This window comes from Symphalangus syndactylus, chromosome 3, assembly GCF_028878055.3.
Source record: "Symphalangus syndactylus isolate Jambi chromosome 3, NHGRI_mSymSyn1-v2.1_pri, whole genome shotgun sequence".
Lineage (NCBI taxonomy): Eukaryota > Metazoa > Chordata > Mammalia > Primates > Hylobatidae > Symphalangus > Symphalangus syndactylus.
This window is the reverse complement of record NC_072425.2, coordinates 14,478,745-14,493,228: the sequence shown is the minus strand read 5'-3', so window position 1 is coordinate 14,493,228 and position 14,484 is coordinate 14,478,745. Positions and strand designations below refer to the sequence as shown.

At 54.2% G+C, this 14,484-nt stretch overlaps 1 protein-coding gene and 1 long non-coding RNA gene across 7 annotated transcripts in view; one reads left to right on the top strand and one right to left on the bottom strand.

Annotated features, from left to right (window-relative positions):
* HMCN2 (hemicentin 2) overlaps positions 1 to 14,484 on the top strand; it is a 172,615-nt gene that overhangs the window by 31,887 nt on the left and 126,244 nt on the right. For all 6 annotated transcript variants that reach the window (XM_055270698.2, XM_055270699.2, XM_055270694.2 and 3 more), the window contains 9 exons: positions 756 to 876; positions 3,089 to 3,352; positions 6,976 to 7,120; positions 7,628 to 7,749; positions 8,883 to 9,155; positions 10,257 to 10,398; positions 10,926 to 11,053; positions 11,570 to 11,683; positions 14,019 to 14,168. In XM_055270698.2, coding sequence (XP_055126673.1) covers positions 756 to 876; positions 3,089 to 3,352; positions 6,976 to 7,120; positions 7,628 to 7,749; positions 8,883 to 9,155; positions 10,257 to 10,398; positions 10,926 to 11,053; positions 11,570 to 11,683; positions 14,019 to 14,168 — 1,459 coding nt within the window. The remainder of the gene's footprint in view (positions 1 to 755; positions 877 to 3,088; positions 3,353 to 6,975; positions 7,121 to 7,627; positions 7,750 to 8,882; positions 9,156 to 10,256; positions 10,399 to 10,925; positions 11,054 to 11,569; positions 11,684 to 14,018; positions 14,169 to 14,484) is intronic.
* Positions 8,205 to 10,871, bottom strand: LOC134736152 (uncharacterized). Its single transcript, XR_010119948.1, has 3 exons — positions 10,756 to 10,871; positions 8,981 to 9,184; positions 8,205 to 8,694 (listed from the first exon to the last, which is right to left on the bottom strand). It is a non-coding gene; the product is annotated as an uncharacterized lncRNA (long non-coding RNA).

The following is a 14,484-nucleotide window of genomic DNA, read 5'->3' as shown; positions in this document are numbered from 1 at the left end:
GGGTCAAGGACAGAGGAAGGGCGTTTTGCCTTGTACCAGTAGGAAGAAATAGAGTGGTTTGGGGTTAGTTTGGGAACATTTAAGAAGGACTTGGAGAAATGACTTCAGGGTTCAGAGGTGCATGACCAAGCTGTGAAGAATGTGTAAAAGAAGCAAGAGCAACTTTGGTGGGAGGGCTCAGCGGGGCAGGGCTGGCGGGAAGAGGAGGGGCCTGCTGTAATCTACAAGGTGCTGGGAGTCAGGGACCGCGGGCCAGCTTGGCTCCCAACAGAGCATCCTGGGATGGGCAGGCTGCTGCCCTGGAAGAGTGGGGGCTCCTGCTGACCAGGCAAACATTTATTGAGCACCTTCTGCAGGCACTGTGCTAGGTGCTGCAGGTAAAGTGGCAGTACCACCACTTGCCTTTCAAACTCTGAGCACCTCTGAGCCAAGAGCTGTAATGCCAGTGGGGAGGGCAAGGCAGGGAGTTAGACATGCAGGGGGACAGACAGAGCCTGCAGGGGCTGTGGCGAGCTGAGGGGCAACACAGCCTCAAGAGTGCTGTTCAGGTTGGGGTCGTAAGCTGGGGCTTCAGCTCCTTCATTTGGGGAGCATCGTGCTGGGCCCCTTGGGAGCAGGTAAGTTGCCCATGTGTGTACAAAAGCAGGAGGATTCCAGCTGCTGATGCAGGGCTGGGTCAGGTTGGTCGTCTCCTGCCCTAAGCTGGAGTGCTGGGGTCCCATCCTCTGGTGATGAGAGACCTGGGCCTGTGCTAGGTCTATAGCAGTGGCCGCCATTCAGTGAGGATCACAGGCGTCAGCAACATTGACTTCCGAGCCGGCTTCTCCACTCAGCCCTTGCTGGACCTCAACCACACGCTCGAGTGGCCCTTGCAAGGTACAGTACCCCGACCCTACAGACAGTGCTGAGCTGCCTCTGAAGACCTGGGGCTTGGCTTTGGGAAGTAGGGGGGAGGTGTGGGGGGAATGCTTGGCTGTGTGTGACTGTGAAAGGGACCCTGCAGGAGGCTAAGTGGGATGCTGCTCCCAGACCACAGCGATGTAAACTGAGTTTCCAGGCCAGCATTCTTTCCACTAGCCCCAGCCCAGGTGACATTGTGACATTCACCTTTAGAACATCCTCCCTGCCTCCGAAGTCGGTGTCCTGGAGGACACTTACACTGTGCCCTTTATTATTGAGTTCACACCTTCTTCTTTCTTTTTGTCAAAACGTATCTGCCTAGAGTCCTGCTTCTTCAGTTTTCCAGTGAACAGCAGGCTAGTTCAATGAACACATGCCAGTGAGTTGACGGCTTACCAAAAAGGAGAGCCGTGCCTTACTCCAAAGGAAGGAATGTCCTGGGGGACATTTGGGTGTCCCAAGACTGAGGAAGGTTGGAGGAGCCTGGGGAGGATGTTGAGGGTGGAGGCACAGGCATCCAATTCGAAGCCACCCACCAGGGTCTGAGGATGCCTGCATGCCCACTATGGTTCCGCTGGGAGAAGCCTGGGTACCGAGGCAGGCTTCTGGTGCAGGCTGCCTGAGCTCCATACCAGAAAATACCATCTGGTGGCCAGATCAAAGGTCTCAATTTATAGTTGGGAAAATATAGTCCCTGCCATGGGGCCATTTGGAGACTTTTGCAGGGACCAGCTCAGCTCAGCTCCTCCTGGGAGGAGCCTGGATCAGGTCAGGCTGACTCTGGACCCTGAACAGTGACCAAAAATGGTGCAAGCCAGACCTTTAGTGTTTTCTTTCGAGTCTGTCTGCTCTAATGTTTGTTATTCTTGTCAGCCCTTGCCGGTTTTCCTGCCAGGACCAGGAGTGAAAAGGGGCTGCTTGCTCAGTTTGTTTGTTTTGCCGATAGCAGAAAGGGAAGAAGCAGGGAAACTTTGATTCTACTGTTAAGCCAGGAGAGCTAAGATATCCTATGTGTAGTGATGGTGTGGGGACTGAAAACTGGCCTGTCCCAGTGGAAATGGGTGCAGGAGGCCACAAGTGACCCTGCTGGGTTTCTGCTCTTGATAAAGATGTATATCCAAGATAATTTTTTTTTTTGAGATAGAGTCTCACTCTGTCACCCAAGTTGGAGTGCAGTGGTGCGATCTCTGCTCACTGTAACCTCTGCCTCCTGGATTCAAGCAATTCTCTTGCTTCAGCCTCCTGAGCAGCTGGGATTATAGGTGCGCGCTACACACCTGGCTAATTTTTGTATTTTAAGTAGAGACGGGGTTTTGCCATGTTGGCCAGTTTGGTCTTGAACTCCTGACCTCAGGTGATCTGCCTGCCTCAGCCTCCCAAAGTGCTGGGATTACAGTCATGAGCCACCGTGCCAGGCCAAGATAATTTTTTTTAAAGAGGAACATTTGGGAGGCCAAGGTAGGAGGATTGCTTGAGGCCAGGAGTTCAAGACCAGCCTGGGCAACACAGCAAGACCCTATCTCTACAAAATTTAAAAATTAGCCAGGTATAGTGGTGCATACCTGTAGTCTCAGCTACTTGGGAGGCTGAGGTGGGAGTGTTGCCTGAGCCCAAGAGTTTGAGGCTGCAGTGAGCTGTGATTGCACCACTGCACTCCAGCCTGGATGACAGAAAACTTAAAAAGACATTATGAAATTGGAGTCCAGTTCTGCCTCTTCTGGGATAGTGTGAAAAGTACCACATTTCCATCAAGACAGTAAAGAAAACCAAAGAAAACCTAAACATGGAGAGAGTCTGGTCAGAAGTTAGAGTCCCCAAACTTGGTGTTTGCTTTATCTGAGGCCACTCCCTGAAGCCAATCTGATTATGGCCCACACCAGAGTTAATGGGGTGGGGGACAGTTCTACTCCATGGGACTCCAAGTCAGTGCAGTCAGAGGTGATGCAGCCATTGGGAAGCCGTGGTTGGACGACTGTGGTGTTTCAGCACCACGGACAGTAGCAAGGTCCCTCTCTACCTATCCTACCCCCAGCGTTGGTCAGCACCAGGGTAGGTAGGGAAGGAGGGACCAGGTAGGAAGGGCCAGGCAAGCAGGACCCCTGGGGTGTGGTTCAAGGGCCCCTACTTGAGGGGGATCACAGAGGCAGACACTGACGCCAGCACTTTGTTCTTCACCTTCCCTCTGCAGGGGTTCCCATCTCCCTGGTGATCAATTCCACGGGCCTGCAGGCACCCGGCCGCCTAGACTCGGTGGAGCTGGCACAAAGCTCAGGGAAGCCCCTCCTGACTCTGCCCACGAAGCCCCTCTCCAATGGCTCCACCCACCAGCTGTGGGGCGGGCCGCCCTTCCACACCCCCAAGGAGCGCTTCTACCTCAAGGTGAAGGGCAAGGACCATGAGGGAAACCCCTTCCTTCGTGTCTCTGGAGTGTCCTACAGTGGGGTGGCCCCAGGTGAGTGGTTGGCTCTTTTGTCCCCCAGGCCCCTGGCTCACTCAGAGTTCCATTTCTTCCTGGAGCCTTCCCTGACTGGATTAGATTAAATTAGATGAGAAAGTGTTTGTTCATTAAGCTTCTATGGACAGCTCTTTCCCTGTAGGGTATTATGTTAAATACTAAGATGCTCAGATGTGGCTCTCAGCTCAAGAATTTTGAACAAAGTCATCAACTCAACTATCCATTCATCCATCTACCCATTCATCCATCCATCCACCCATTCATTCATCCACTGACCCATTCACTTACCCACCCATCCACCCACCCATTCATCCACTCATGCACCTACCCATTCACTCACCCATCCATTCACTCACCCATCCATCTACCCACTCATTCATCCACTCATCCACCCACCCATTCCTGCATCCATGGACTCACCTATTCACCCATCCACCCACCCATTCACTCACCTATTCATCCATCTACCCACCCATTCATCCACTTATCCATCTACCCACCCATTCATCCACTCATCCACCCACCCATTCATACATCCATTGACTCACCTAGTCATCCACCCACCCATTCACTCACCCATCCACCCCCCCATTCACTCACCCATCCATCTACCCACCTATTCATTCACTCATCCACCCACCCAATCATGCATCCATTGACTCACCTATTCGTCCATCCACCCACCCATTCACTCATCCATCCATCTCCCCATTCATGCATCCATCCACTTACCCTTTCATGCATCCATCCACTCACCCATTCATGCATCCACCCACCCACCCATCTATCCATTCACCCATCCACTCACCCATTTACTTACCCATCCATCTACCCATTCATGCATCCATCCACTCACCCATGCATGCATCCACCCACCCACCCATCTATCCATTCATCCCTCCACTCACCCATCCATCTACCCACCCATTCACTATTAATTCACCTATCTATCCATCTATTTATCCATCTATCCACCCATTCATCCACCCACCTGTCCGCCCACCCATCCATCCATCTATTCAGCGTTCATTTTGAGTGTCTACTATGTACCAGTCATGGTGCTAGGCACTGTAGACACAGCGGTGGGCAGGGCAGACATGGGCATTTGCTCTTCCATAATCACAATCACTGTCATAATCACAATCATCTGAGTCACCATTTGGACACTTTCCATGGGGCAGTCCTGGGCCAAGCTCCTGCCATGTGCTAGCTCACTGATACTTACAGCTTTTTAGAGGTGTGTCCCCACTTCATAGATAAGGAAACTGAGCCCACCCAGCTCACAGGGCTGCCCCTGGGGGTGCCCAAGCTAATGCACACAACAAGACAGCATTTGGGTCCTCAGAGGCTGCACTCAGAATGTATCCATTTGTGGGCAAGGGCCCTCCAGTGTGGCAGCTGCTGTTACCATTACATCATTGCAGGAACAGGTCACTTTGTCCTCCAATCTTTGGCCATGGTCTGTTGGTTCCCATATGTGTCGCTTTTTGCTGGTTTCCTGTGTGTCCCTGAGGTCTCACCGTTCAGGCTGGAAGCTCCCAGGGAGAAGGGTGGATCTTTGGCCTTTCAGGTCTGCCCCTGGTCCTAACAGGGATGTCTAGGGCCACTGGCCATCTGGCCTCCTTGCTGACTTCATTGCCGGCTTCATTGCCTTTCTCCTGCACTATCTCCCTCCCCTGGAGGTGGCCCGAGGGGAGCTTACAAAGGTGGATGTCATTAACATTCTAGTACTTCTTTTTGGGGGATCTCAATGAGCGGCATCCTCCTCTGTCCACTTCAAATAGGGATGCAGGGAGGGGAAGAAGGGCCAGCTCTTGAGGCTGGCCACGGTGCCCATCGTGCCTACAGTGCCGATGGTTGGTGGAGGACTTTGAGGACCTGGGTGGGGCAGGGCAGGGCTGGGCAGGAGAGCTGGAGACCTCTTCTTTCCAGCCTCCCAGCTTCTACTCCACTGCTGTGGTTCCGGGGCCTCTCTTCCCTTGGCCTTTGCAGCCTTAAGGAGGAACTTTCAGGAAGGAGTTTCAGCAGGGGGAATAACAGCCTCTGTTTTCTTTCCCCTGTTTTTCAGATGTATCCAAGAGTTTGGAGTTTAGCTCTGGCTTTTGTTCTCTATCTCAGCTCTAGATTAAAGTTGGGGGAGGGAATTGGTTTGGATTTTTGCTTCCTTCCCCACCCTCCAGGTCTGGGAGGCTGGGATTTCACCTTGTAGCAGGTGGCTCTGGGTTTGGAGAGATGAGGGTGGGCCTGCGGTCCCATTTAGCTCATGGAAATGGGGACCCCAAACTGGCTTGGCAGAGGCTCCCAGGGCTTGTGGGTGAGCGGCGACTGCTTTGCACACAGCCGAGGACGTGGCTGGATGGTCGGACACCCCTCCCCCCCGGGACAGATGTGGCAGGGAGCCTGGAGCATGATGTCACCGCCGCCTTCCCATCCCCAGCCTGGGCTCCGAGGAGGTCTAGTGCATTGTCTCACTCCCGGAGCATCTCTGCTGGGCTTCTCTGCTGGCGGGGAGGGGGAGACGGTGACACAAAGGTTGAGCCCCTGCCAGGGGGCACCCAGCTCTGATGGGCCATGGCTGACCCTGCGGGGCAGTTTCTCAGACTTCTCCATCGAAGTAATTCCAATAGCCAAGGGAAGAGACTGTGTCACTCCAAGACCAGGCTCAGGCCAGGGAGGGGTCCCATGGGGCTCATTACAAGCTATGAGATTTTATTGAAGTCTCTGGTTTTATCTCAAAAATGTGTGTGAATTTTGCATTTATACCCATTCTCTAGCTGTGCTTTTTTTTTTTTTTTTTTTTTTTTTTTTTTTTTTTTTTTTTTTTTTTTGAGATGGAGTCTCGCTCTGTAGCCCAGGCTGGAGTGCAGTGGTGTGATCTTGGCTCACTGCAACCTCTGCCTCCCGGATCCCAGTTCAAGCAATTCTCCTGCCTCAGCCTTCTGAGTAGCTGGGATTACAGGAAGGCGCCACCATGCCCAGCTAAGTTTTGTATTTTTAGTAGAGACAGGGTTTCACCGTGTTGGCCAGGCTGGTCTTGAACTCCTGACCTCGTGATCTGCCCACCTCCTCCTCCCAAACTGCTGGGATTACAGGCGTGAGCCACCGCGCCTGGACTGGTGGGCTCATTTTTAAATGAAAAGGCTTCTTTCTAACAAATTTGGGTAAAACTGATGTTCTAGGCAGAGAAGCAATTACACAAACCCACCCATACCCTGGGGAGCCTAATCCTAGTTGGTAGCATTTCATCAGATTTCATACAGTTGAGATGGTGCAGTGGAAGGGCCTGGTCCAGGCTGGCCAACCTTAAACTGAATAGTCTAATAAACCACAAAAGCCCCAGGAGCTGTGCCTAGGGGAGCTGGTGATGCCACACGCATTGTGCCGAGTTCTCCATGCACCACTTCTCACCAGCTCCTCAGGACAACATGATGAGGATGGTACCATGATCACCCCATTTTGCAGAGGTGAAAACTGAGCTTAGAGAGGTGACCACCAAATAGTGGAGCCAGGGGTTGAATCCTGGCCTCCTGGCTGCTGGTGCATCCCTACGGGTCTCTGTGTCACTGGGTGTGGCAAGGGAGTGGTGGGGAGACATTCTGAGTCCTGGTCCCCACCTACAGGCGCTCCCCTTGTCAGCATGGCCCCCAGGATCCATGGCTACCTGCACCAGCCCCTGCTGGTCTCCTGCTCGGTGCACAGCGCCCTTCCCTTCCGGCTGCAGCTGTGGCGAGGTGAAGCCAGGCTGGGCGAAGAGAGGCACTTTCAGTGAGTGGCCCACGGCAGCTGGTTGTCCCCAGCCACAGGGCTCGTGGCTGCTGAGGCCCTGGAGGGATCTCAGGGGAGTGGGTGGCAGGAGAGAGAGACCTTGGCCTCTGTCGTTGTCCTCTTGGGCAGCCCAGCCTGGGACTTCCAGTGCAGCCGGGGATGGAGAAGAGTTTGTCCCTGAGACTCCCACCACTGCTGGGCCATCAGCTGGTGAAGGAGCCGGGGGCTTCCTCAGCTCCTGGGAAACTCAACCCATGCGTCAGGGCAGGAAGGATGGGAGCCCAGGACTCAGAGAGAGGAAGGGCCTGACTCCAAGTCACACAGTGTGTCATGGAATTTCCATGTACTTGGCTGTGTACGTCTTCTTACCGTATCTCACAGAGGAATTGGGGTCTCCCCTTTGGGCAGGATTCAGGGGACTGAAGTCCCTGAGGGGCAGATAAGACCAGGGGGACCCTGACCGGGGGTCAGTGTGATTGTGTGTCTCCTGCTGTTCCCTGTTTGCAGGGAGTCGGGAAACAGCAGCTGGGAGATCCCGCGGGCCTCCAAGGCTGAGGAGGGCATGTATGAGTGCACAGCCATCAGCAGGGCGGGGACCGGGCGAGCAAAGGCCCAGATTGTTGTCACAGGTCAGTCCCTTGGGTCCCTCCATGTACCCCTTCCTTACCCTCTTCTTGGGTTCTTCCCTCTAGGATTTCCTCCCGGCGAGTCTCCAGCCAGCTGCTGGGACTGTTCGTCATCCCGGGTCTGGCTGCCCAGGCTGCCACCTGCATGCTGCCCCTCATTTGGGGCTGTCTCACCCAGGAATGGCCTGTGGGTCTCCGCTGGAGGAAGGCTGAGGACCCGGCTTGGGTCTTCCTGCCCTGTTCAGCTTTCATCCCAACTCTGACTTCTTGGGGCTCGGCTTTCAAGGGCCGCCATCCATCTCGTGGTCGGGACAACCTTCGTGCCTCCAAGTCCCGGCCAGGATGGCGCCATCGAGCTGGGGAGGTTGGAAACACCACAGACTGTCTCCAAATGAAATTGGCTTTATTTAAAAAATTACGAACGCAAGCTGCTTTGTAGAGAAAAAAAGGAACCCGTAAGCGTGGAAAGATCAGTCACTCTACATAGCCAGAAACTACACATGCTCTTTGTAGGAAGGCTGGAAAAATATAAACAGTCCAAGAGAAGATCAAAATAACTTGTAATCCCTCCATTCTGCCATTTGATTTACTTCCTTTTAGTTTTTTTTTCTATGTTCAGCAGTCTCGGATCTTGCCACTTCTTGTGGCTTTTTGCTATCCAGATAGCAGTTTGCTTAGCACTTTCCTCCTTGGGGGCATATTTGGCTGCTATAAATAGTCTTGCTGTTGGTACAGAGAATTGTTTTGAACACGTTACTCTCTTCCTCTGGCTGGAGACTTCCAAGGCTTTATTCCTCAGCGTGGCATCTTCAGCTTGGAGGCATGAAGATGGGTGTCCGGCTTGTTGCACGTTGCACTGGCTGTTATTTGGAGAGCACGCGTGTACCGTGCAGCCCCTGGCGGGTGTATAATGGTGGTGGGAGAAGTGACCTCCCACGGGGGTGATGCCTGATGGTGAGCAGATGCTGGTCACCCATGCTGCTGGCTGACATGTCCTGAACGATCTGGTTCAGGTGGACCTGTACCTCAGGGTGGGGTTAGGGTAGGGTCCCAGGTCTGGGCAGCACCAGGGCTTGCAAGATGACCCCCTCCCTTGCTTCAGCCCCTTGGTTCCTCCTGTGCTCATGTCCCTGCAGAACCCCCGCCGCAGCTGGTCCCCGCTCCCAATGTGACCGTGTCCCCAGGGGAGACTGCTGTCCTATCCTGCCGGGTCCTAGGCGAAGCCTCCTACAACCTGACGTGGGTCCGGGACTGGCGAGTCCTGCCGGCCTCGACAGGCCGAGTTGCCCAGCTGGCTGACCTGTCCCTGGAGATCAGTGGCATCATCCCCACAGATGGCGGGAGGTACCAGTGTGTGGCCAGCAACGCCAATGGGGTTACAAGGGCATCCGTCTGGCTCCTGGTGCGAGGTGAGGCTCATTCTGCTGTTGCTGTTCCCCTAGTTCAACATGCGACCTAGTGTTTACCCCAGAAGCCCTGAGTCCTTCCCTCTGCTCAGATGTTGTCTCTGGCAGGCAATAGCAGCCCTTTCAATGTTTTTTGAACTTTCAGGGAGAGAGAATTCTGTAGCCTCCTAGCCAAAGTCTAATGGCTCTCACTGCTGGGAAGTTCCTCCTTATATCTGACTTAAATTTCTGCTGCTGTGTCTTGTCCTTTTTCCGTGCCATCGAGCCCCTCCATTGTTTCCCACTCCCCACTGCACCCTGCCCAATATGTAGGGCAGGGACTGAATACTGGAACCTTGCGGAAGCTCAGAGGTCAGATGTATTTGGCAGAGATCGGGCAGCACTGACTAGATGGGGGTGGAGGAGGCAGTGCCAAGAGCACCCATCTGGGAGTTTTAAGATCCCAGAATCTACAGAGCCTCCTCCCCAAGTGTAAAAACAAGCATGTTGAACAAGCATTCTCTCTTGTGCCAGCGGCTCTTGAGTGGCTGCTGGAGTGTGTTGGGCAGGATTCTGAGGCTGTGTCTAGGCTCTGCAGGAAGGAGGGGATCCACCAGCTGTGTCTGCTGCCAGTGTGGGAGGGCTGTGGTTGCTGTTTCTAGATGCGCAGGCCTGTGAGCTCTGTTTGAGTCTGACCAGCCTGTCGTTCTTAGATTCCAAAAGGCCAGGTTAGAACCTAAGCTTGAGGCCAATAGTAGGGCAGGCCTTGGGGTCAACCTCAAGGTCACTGGAGACAGGAGCCGTCCCCAGCCCTGGCAGCTGCCTGACATCTCCCTAAGGTTCTCCAGAGCACTCAGCCTGGAGTGGATGTTCCAGGAGCACAGGGCTCCAGGCTGGGATTGTTGGAAAATCAGCTGCCATGTGGCCTGGGGATGTGCTCAGTGGCCGCCTGGTCTACCCAGTTCCCAGAGAAGCCACCCCCGGGGGATTGAAGCCATCTGGGTTCTGCTTTCTCTGTCTTGCCCATCTGTGATGGTGGGAGGGGAAGAGTCCGGGGCGGGGTGCATGGGATGGCACGGCTGCTCTGATGGGCTCATCCTCACCTATTCACTTTTTGAGTCACAGAGGCCCCACAGGTCAGCATCCACACCAGCTCCCAGCACTTCTCCCAAGGTGTGGAGGTGAAGGTCAGCTGCTCAGCCTCTGGGTACCCCACACCCCACATCTCCTGGAGCCGTGAGGGCCAAGCCCTACAAGAGGACAGCAGGTGAGGGGCCCAGGACACAAATCTCAGGGACTCGCAGCAGGTGGACAGGACTCCCAGGAGACCTCTCTGGGCCTTGGCCTTCCTACCTGTAAATGGGGGAGTAGAATTTGCCTTTCTTGCTCCTGGGATCATTTGAGACTCCAGAGTGAGATCACTTTGGAAACATGAGAATGCCACCGTGTGGGCTCCGTGCTCAGGAGCTCAGGCTGTGCGGACCTGCGCCCGAGTCCCGCCCCCACCATTCAGGCTGTGCGGACCTGCGCCCGAATCCCGCCCCCACCATTCAGGCTGTGCGGACCTGCGCCCGAGTCCCGCCCCCACCATTCAGGCTGTGTGACCTTGGGCAAGTCATCTTACCTCTCTGAGCCTCGAGAATTAAATTTACATAAAGTGCTTAGCACAGGCCTAGAGCAAGCCATCAGTACAGAATGGTCGTCGCTAGTGGCATTGTTAGTGAATTTGTTATTAATGATGACTGTGGAGCAACCCCTTGTGTGACCCGATGTGTTTCTATGGCATGATTCTAGAATCCATGTGGACGCACAGGGAACCCTGATTATTCAGGGGGTAGCCCCAGAGGATGCTGGGAATTACAGCTGCCAGGCGACTAATGAGGTTGGCACTGACCAGGAGACAGTCACCCTCTACTACACAGGTACCCGGGCCACGAGCATCACATCGCAGGAGAGGGGCCTCCTTCCCTCCCTCCTCCCTCCCTCCCGTCCATCAGTATTTATGGAGCATTTACCTGTCACGCACCGGGGGCGTAGCAGTGGACACATGGTCCCTGTCTGGGTGGAGCTTATATTCTAAGGAGAAGGCACACACAGGCCAATGGGATGCTTCTCGATGCTGAAGGTGCTGCAAAGAACTGGGAGCCTCCTGGTGCGAGGGAGGGACGTGTGCTGGGGGCGAGAGAGAAGCGGCTGTCATGCCCAGGACTCGGTCATGACCTCTCTGAAGCAGTGACCCTTGCCTTAGGGTCACTATGGGAACAGGGTCGCAGGTGGAGGGACCAAGAGGGGGCATTGAACCTGGGGTGCTCCAGGGGCGGCAAGCAGGCCGGGGTGGCAAGAGTTGGGATGAGGGAGAGGGCTCCCTGAAGCTGTGGAAGACTTTCTTTATGACCTTTGAGGATTGGTCCCAAATTCTGCATCTCTTCCCCATGCAGACCTACCGTCGATCTCTGCTGTAAACGCCGTGGTGCTGGTGGCCGTTGGGGAGGAGGCTGTGCTGGTGTGTGAGGCGTCTGGAGTCCCCCCGCCCCGAGTCATCTGGTATCGAGGTGTGTTGGTGGGGAGGGGCCCTGAAGGAACAGCTTTCCAGAAAGCAGGGGGTTGGGCGGAGGTGGGGGTGTCCTGAATGAGGAGTCTGGAGAGAGCTGGCAGGTTCCGCTCCCCACCGCCCCGACCCCCAGCCAGTGTCAGAGCTGGTGGGTTCCAGCTTCCCCACCCTCACCCCCAGCCTGTGTTGACACAGCTGATGTAGGTATTCAGAGCAGCACTGAGCCAGGCCCAGATTTGATTTCCGGCTTCCCTGGGTGACCCTGGGCACGTGACTTGGCACCTCTGAGCCTCAGTTTCCTCATCTGGAAAATCAAAGATAGATTGGTTGCATGAGGATTAAATGAGTTCATACGCACATATGGTTTTATTTTTTATTTTTTTGTTTTATTTATTGATTGATTTTTTTGAGACAGAGTCTCACTTTGTCACCCAGGCTGGTGTGCAGTGGTGTAATCTCAGCTCACTGCAGCCTCCACCTCCTGGATTCGAGGGATTCTCGTGCCTCAGCCTCTGGAATAGCTGGAATTACAGGCGTGTACCACCAGGCCTGGCTAATTTTTGTATTTTTAGTAGAGATGGGGTTTTACCATGTTGGACAGGCTGGTTTGGAACTCCTGACCTCAGGTGACCCACTCACCTCGGCTTCCCAAAGTGCTGGGATGGCAGGCATGAGCCACTGTGCCTGGCCATATGTGCAAAGGTTTTAGAACAAGCCTGGCACATGTGCTGGTGCTCGGCGTTCTTAGTGATAGTGCCGACGATAATGCGATTATCTGAAAACGACAGTAATAATGACAGAGTTGTCCTGAGGCCCTGAGGTCACGGGCTGAGCGTTTTCACGGTGCCTGCTGCCAGGCTGGAGTTTGACGGACGGGTGCTGGGGTCGCACTAGGTCTTTCTGGGAGCTGGCCTCCCTCTCAAGGATCAACCGAGGTCAGCAATACTGTCCCTTCCCATTCCTTGCAGCAGCTGCCTGGAACCTTGTCAGAGCCTCACCCTGACTCTAAGAAAGGCAGGGCAGGTGATATTAGCTCAGAGTTGAGCCTTTTTTTTAGGGTCACCAGCAAGTGGGTGGCACAGGCTTTTGGACTCCTTCCTCACTGCATATTCTGGCCAAAACCCCCATCAACCCAGCCCTAGAGCCCCGCTTTAAAAGGCGGCCTTACCATGAAATATTCTTCCATCTTCAGAAGGAAGGAGATTCTGACATGTGCTACATGGATGTCCTGCTAGGTGGACGCTATTCTAGGTGAAGCCAGACACAAAAAGACAAATACTCTCCACTTATGTGAGTTACCTAGAGACGTCAAATTCATAGAGACGAAAAGATGGAGTGGTGTTCGCCAGGGACTGGGGAGAGGCGAACACAGGGAGTTAGTGTTGAATAGGTATGGAGTTTCTATATGGGGAGATGCAAACAGTTCTGTGGAGGCCAGTGATGGCCACGCAACAGTGTGAATGTACTGGATGCCACTGAGCTGGCTGCACACCTAAAAATGGTTCAGATCGTCAATCTTATGTTATGCATATTTAACTACAATAAATAAAATAAAAATTAAATTAAATGTGAAAGGGCGGTTAGAATCAGGTGTGTCCATCAGGCCTCAGGGGCGGAGGGAAGTCAGGCAAGAAAAATGAGGGAGGGGCCAGGCACAGTGACTCACACCTGTAATCCCAGCACTTTGGGAGCCCAAGGTGGGTGGATCACCTGAGGTCAGGAGTTCGAGACCAGCCTGGCCAACATGGTGAAACCCTGTCTCTACCAAAAATATAAAGAATAGCTGAGTGTGGTGGTGTGTGCCTATAATCCCAGATACTTGGTAGGCTGAAGTAGGATAATCGCTTGAACCCGGGAGGTGGAGGTTGCAGTGAGCCGAGATCATGCCACAGCACTCCAGCCTGGGCAACAGAGGAAGACTCTGTCTCAAAAAAAAAAAAAGAAAAGAAAAAGAGAAAACAAAGAAAAATGACGGCGGGCTCAGGGCTCCCCAGAGCCCTCTCAGAGCCCTCTCAGAGCTGACCCAGATCTCAGCCTGGACCTGGGGTGGAGGAGTGGACACCAGTGGGGAGGTCCAGACATGGAATTCTTGGGTGATGAGCCTGTCATGCAGGGCCTGGCTTAGCCCCAACCCTGTTCAACAGAGGGAAGGCCCAAACCCCCTGTAGGACTGGACCCAGGGGTCCTGACCTTGGGGCTTCAACCTGCTTCCACCCACCGTCCCCCAGGCCCCAGCCTTGTGGAACTGCAGGAGCCAAGGGTCAGGCTCCCACCTCCCACCCTGGCCTCCATGGTACCAGGGACACCGGCCTGATGCTTTTTCCTCTTTGGTCCAGAGGGTCTTGAAATGATCCTGGCCCCTGAGGGCTCCAGCTCTGGGAAGCTGCGGATCCCGGCAGCTCAGGAGAGGGATGCTGGCACCTACACCTGCCGAGCTGTCAATGAGCTGGGTGACGCCTCTGCAGAAATCCAGCTGGCGGTTGGACGTGAGTGTATACCTTGTCTCCCCCTCCCCTGCCCGTTCCCCTGTCCCAGCCCTCTGCCTGCTTCTGAGTAGGGAGGGGAAGCTCTCCCACACAGATGGCCGGTGTAGATGGCATCATGTGGATCCTGAGCCTGTGGGGACAGGGGAAGTCCAAGTGAGGCAGTGCACGCATCAGCTGTTGCTGGGTAACAAATAGCCCCCAAATTGTGTGCCTTAAACAATAAGTATTTATTTCACAGTCTGAGGATCAAGAATCTGAAAGTGGCTTGGCTGGGTGATTCTGGCTCAGGGTCCATCCTGAGATTGAAATCAATATC